Below are 4,963 nucleotides of genomic sequence, written 5' to 3'. Positions count from 1 at the left end.
CATTCATGGGATCGGGTTTATGCAGCCAAGTCTGGGAGGGTGGTTGACGTCAACTTTTCTTCATATCTTTTTTATAGGTTTGAGGTGAGATTTTGTTGTTTATTGTTGTGGTTTTATGGTCAGAGTCCCAGGAAAGCCTATATCTTGCCCTGCCAATCATCCTAACTCCTGAGGTTCCCCAAGGAAACAATATGCTCAAAGAATAATAGCAAACTTTGAGCCAGAGTGCCACTTTGTGAGTGTCTGAGTTACAACCAGTAACCTCCATTGTGGACTCACTGGTCAAAGGTGAACTGGAAAATAGTCTGGGCCTACCCTCTTCCCACTCTGAGCCCCAAATCTGAATTCAGGATCTGCGTGCCTTAGCCCTGTTGTATTATAGAGAGAGGTGGCTGGGCCCAAAATGGGAATGCCAAGGAGACCATGAATAGAAGAGGACTAACCAGGGGCAGGCTGGAAGGAAGGGGGCTTCATCCCTGGATGAAGGGCACACTAACCTTCATAAAATATGCACCATTGAACTCTTTAGGTTCTGACCAGCTGGATTGGTAGCTTTTTCCTTGGAAGGGGAGATATAAAAGGTATTGGTTAAGAATAAATCATGGGGAGAGAGGACATAAGTGGTTTTTTTGTTTTGTTTTGTTTTGTTTTTGCAGTGTGTGCTGCCATTGTCATGGTCATCATTAGCATCTATTAACAGCGTACTTTTATTGAGTCCTTATTTTAAACCTGGCACTGTGATGGAGTCTTCTGAGGATGCTTTTCTTATGATGAACAGGACCTTTTATGAAATTTAAAAAGGACCCAACCATCCTGCTTGGAGTGGAGTTGTGGTGAACATGAATCATGAGGAGCCAGGTATGAAAAGTGTTGAACAGAATTAGAATTATATGGCATTCCAGGGGAGAGAAAATTCTCTCACCTGGGGAGACGTGAAGTGGCTTCATTAAGGGCATGGTATTTTATCTGAGCTGCCTGCATTCCTGATGCAAGTACCTAGAGTTTGGAACCCCACCTGGCAGCATCCAAGGCCAGGAGTGGGATGGCTTTGAGGACAATCAAGTCTGTCCCCAGAGCTAGATTCAACCCAGGATGTGGGGATGGTGGTTGAAGAAGAGGGTGTAGCAGAGGAGTTTAGAAATTGGGATGCATGAGGGTTAAGGATTTGAGGAACTGGGGGTGCATGGGGCTCTCAGAGGTCATCCCTTTGTCACAGGCTATCAACACAGGCCATAGATTCCTATGAGTTCACCTTTTCCTCTTGTACCTTCTCTAGAAGGTCTGCAGATAAAGCTAATTTGCATCTGCTTTTGCGATTCTGTCTTTAGGTGAGAGTTTATGCCCCTCAGCAGTCTGTGCAAGGGCCCAAGAAGGGACTTGCAAATTATTTATGGAGTAATGAGAAAACTTCCTGGCCATGGTAACCCAAGACAATGAGGTCTGTGTTCTTTAAGCCTTCTGTATGTAGAGCCTTCCCCTGGGTCATCCCATTCCCAGCACAAAGACCCTGAAAGGGGTCTTTGCTATCATAGCCCACAGGATAAAGCCTTCACTCCAAATAGTTTTCTTAGTGCTCCCTTCATGTCCTTGTTCCTCAGGCAGTAGATGAAGGGATTCAGCATGGGTGTGACCACCATATACATCACTGAAGCCAATGATTCCTTATCAGCTGAGTGGGAGGATGAGGGATTCAGGTAGACCCCTGTAATGGTTCCATAGAAGAGGAGGACTACAGTGAGGTGAGAGCCACAGGTGGAAAAGGCCTTTTGTTTGCCTCGGGCAGATGGGACCTTGAGCACAGCAGACACAATGTGGGTGTAGGACACAAGAATGCCAAGAAAGGGGATGAGGACAATCAAGCCCCCCACCAGCAGAATCATGAGCTGGTTGAGCTGGGTGTTAGAACAGGAGAGCTGGAGCAGGGGAATGAGGTCACAAAAGAAGTAAGGGATGGCGTTGCTGGCACAGAACTCCAGCCGAGCCATGAGGACAGTATGTAGCAGGGAGTGGAGGCTGGCAATGAGCCAGGAGCTCCCTAGCATCAGGGCACAGATTTGCAGGCTCATCATGGTGGAGTAGTGCAGGGGGTGACAGATGGCCACGTAGCGGTCATAAGCCATTGCCGTCAGGAGAAAGTTGTCCATGTTGGCAAGCAAAATGCAGAAGTAGATCTGAGTTAGGCAGCCGCCATAGGAAATGGACCGAGTCTGCGTCTGAATGTTCACAAGCATCTTGGGGACTGTGGCAGAGATGAAGCAGAAATCCACCAGGGAAAGGTTGCTGAGGAAGAAGTACATGGGCGTGTGGAGGTGGGAGTCTGAGCCAATGGCCAGGATGATGAGCAAGTTCCCAGCTGCCCCGACCAGGTACATGACAAGGAAGAGCCCAAAGATCAGCTCCTGCCTTTCAGGCTGGCTGGAGAGCCCTAGGAGGATGAACTCAGAGATGCCTGTGTGGTTTTCTCCCTTCATGATTGGCTGGTCCTGCTGGGAGATCCAGACCAGGCACAGGCTATAGGGAATAGGGGGTTGGACCCATGCCTCCCTTCTTCCCTCATACAGCCCCTCAACTCACATCTGGCTAACTCACATCTCTCTGTTCATTTGGTATGAACCCCAAAGAACGCCCTCCACCTACCAAAGGAAAAGCTTCAACCAGGGAGTCTTTAGGCCCCAACAGACCCTGAAGTCAGGGTTTTAATTATTTCACTGCCAAAATACTGCTGATCCTGAACTGGCAAAGCCCCATATGCTATCCCTCTAAGGAGAATCCTTGTGACATATGACCATGTACTCAGTGGTGCTAACAAACAAGGAGTACTTATGGTGTTTTGCCCACCCCCCCGCCCCCTGCGCAGACTCTATCGTACTCTCATTCTTTGATTTGAACAACTCATGTCTCACTATTAAGTAAAGAACTATAGAAATACAATTTCTTCTTACTCCCAGTAAGATTGCCATCTGAAGTCCCCCCCCCCTTTTTTTTTTGAAGTCCCTTTCTCTACAGAATTCTGGAACCACAGTGGCACATATATAGAACCAGAGGGTCTTATTTGTACATACCCTTCTTCCCCTCAAATACTTTGTCTTCCTTTGTTTTCCCCAGTCACATACAGCCCAGGGCTTAGCCCCGGCTGCCACTTGTCATAGGCTCTGGGTCATTTTGGTCCTGGTGATGATGATGTGAATGAAGTACGTCAGGACAAACCTGGACAGAAGAGCCTGCTGACTGGGACAGCACAGCCAGCCCTTCCGTCTGGGCTTATCCAGGAGGGGGATTTGCCCCTGGAGAGTAAGAGTTGCCCCTGCAGATAACAAAGAGAAACTACAAGTGTAAAATCGCTCAAAGGAATGGAGAGGGCAAAAAAGAAACAATAGGAACACATTAAACTGGAGTTCATAATAGTTCATTGTGAGCTCAGCTGAAGTTTCATTAGATATATCACTTATTTTCCACTGCTTCACAAGACATGGTAGATCACAAAGAAGGATGGGGGGAGAGGAAGAACTTGAGTCAGTGTGCTGACTGGGGATGGGGGAAGAGCTGATGGGGGAAATCAGTTTGGAAAAGCCATGGGGGCAGGGTTATGGCCCACCACAAACTGGGCAGGGAGTGACAAGGGGAAAACCGTTTTGGGATGTTGCCTTTCTCCACCCCACCATTTTGCTGAGGTGGAGCCTGCTTGGAGCTAAGGAACTTACCAGTGCAGGTGGGGAGGGTAAAGGAGGGATGGAGATTTTGACTCTGCTGTAGCGTTGTTTAGAGCTATTCCTTAGTGTGGAAGATAAATGTGCTCCTTCACTGCTTTGATTTTCTCCGAAAGACCGAAAAAGTGCTACCAGGTGAACTTAGCCTTGGGACATCTGTGTAAATGGGTCAGGCCTTCCTGGAGTGGCCAATGCTGGGGTAGGAGAAGGGGCATGTGGAGCAGGTGGAATGGGGCAGGGATATGGTGGGAGAGGATCACCTGTACTGGGAGAGAGACATTATGAGACTGGGAGCTGTGGTGTGTGTAGCAGCAAAAGCACTGTCCCTTCCTTGACTAGTACTCCTTTCAAACCAAAGTGACACCAGCCTCTTTTCCTTCCAATCCTCTACCTCTCCAGAGATGTGGGAGAAGAAAAATTTCTTGTTACTACTTCTCACTCATTAGGAAAGTACTCTTCCCAAGTATTCCCTGTTTGAAGAAAACCCAAGCTAAGATTGAGTCTAACTTAAAATGAAAAGGATTTTTCTCCTAGCTTCTGGATCATTCCTGTCAGCACACAGAAATCACTGAGTTTTAAAAATCCACCCTTGACCCACATTCCCCTCTGGTTGTTAGCTCACTTCTCTACTCTCCCTTTCCACAAAAGTCCTCAAACTGTGGGCAGTACACAAACCCCAGTTTCCTTCTTCCTGTTTTCTCTTGAAGCCCCCTTCTCAGGCTTCTCCCCAGTCCCTGAAACTTCTGTGGCCACCAATGCCGCATCTGAGGTTGGTTCTCAGGCTCCATCATACTAAAACCAACAAGGTGCAGTTAGTAGGGTTGGTCACTTCCACCTTTTGGAAACGCATTCCCAACTGGATTTTAAGCACAGTTTTCTTGTGGCACCTCTCCTGTCTTGCTGGTTTCTTGCTCTCAGTCCTCCTCATTCTTCTGACCTATCATATCATAAGCTCATGAGGGCAGGAGCTTTATTTTAATGTATTGCTATATCCCTAGTTTCTGGAATCATGCCTGGACTAAAGGAGACACTCAGTGTTTTTATGCTATTGTTGAGTGAAGGGATAATTGCTTTTCATATTCCCCTTTGTGGCCACACATCTTTGAGATTGGGTGAGACCTTAAAGATAGTCCTCCTTCACCTGATACCAACCTTGTGTCTCCCAAACATCACTCACATTTACTTATCATCTGTTTTATTGTTTCATTAACACTCTTATTTAACTCACTAATTTTGTTAATTGGAATGAATTTATT

The 4,963-nt window shown here is 47.0% G+C and overlaps 1 protein-coding gene across 1 annotated transcript; it reads right to left on the bottom strand.

The window, feature by feature from the left end:
• Positions 1 to 1,526: 1,526 nt before the first annotated feature.
• Positions 1,527 to 2,510, bottom strand: LOC308359181 (putative olfactory receptor 1F12P; the record flags this gene model as incomplete). Its single annotated transcript, XM_080829959.1, has 1 exon — positions 1,527 to 2,510. The coding sequence occupies exon 1, from the start codon at positions 2,469 to 2,471 to the stop codon at positions 1,527 to 1,529; it is 945 nt and encodes a 314-aa protein (XP_080686085.1). The 5' UTR covers positions 2,472 to 2,510.
• Between the last annotated feature and the right edge of the window lie 2,453 nt (positions 2,511 to 4,963).

Source organism: Martes martes, assembly GCF_963455335.1.
Source record: "Martes martes genome assembly, chromosome: 18".
In the NCBI taxonomy this organism is placed as follows: Eukaryota; Metazoa; Chordata; class Mammalia; order Carnivora; family Mustelidae; genus Martes; species Martes martes.
The sequence above is the reverse complement of the archived record's forward strand: the minus strand, read 5'-3'. Positions and strand labels throughout refer to the sequence as shown.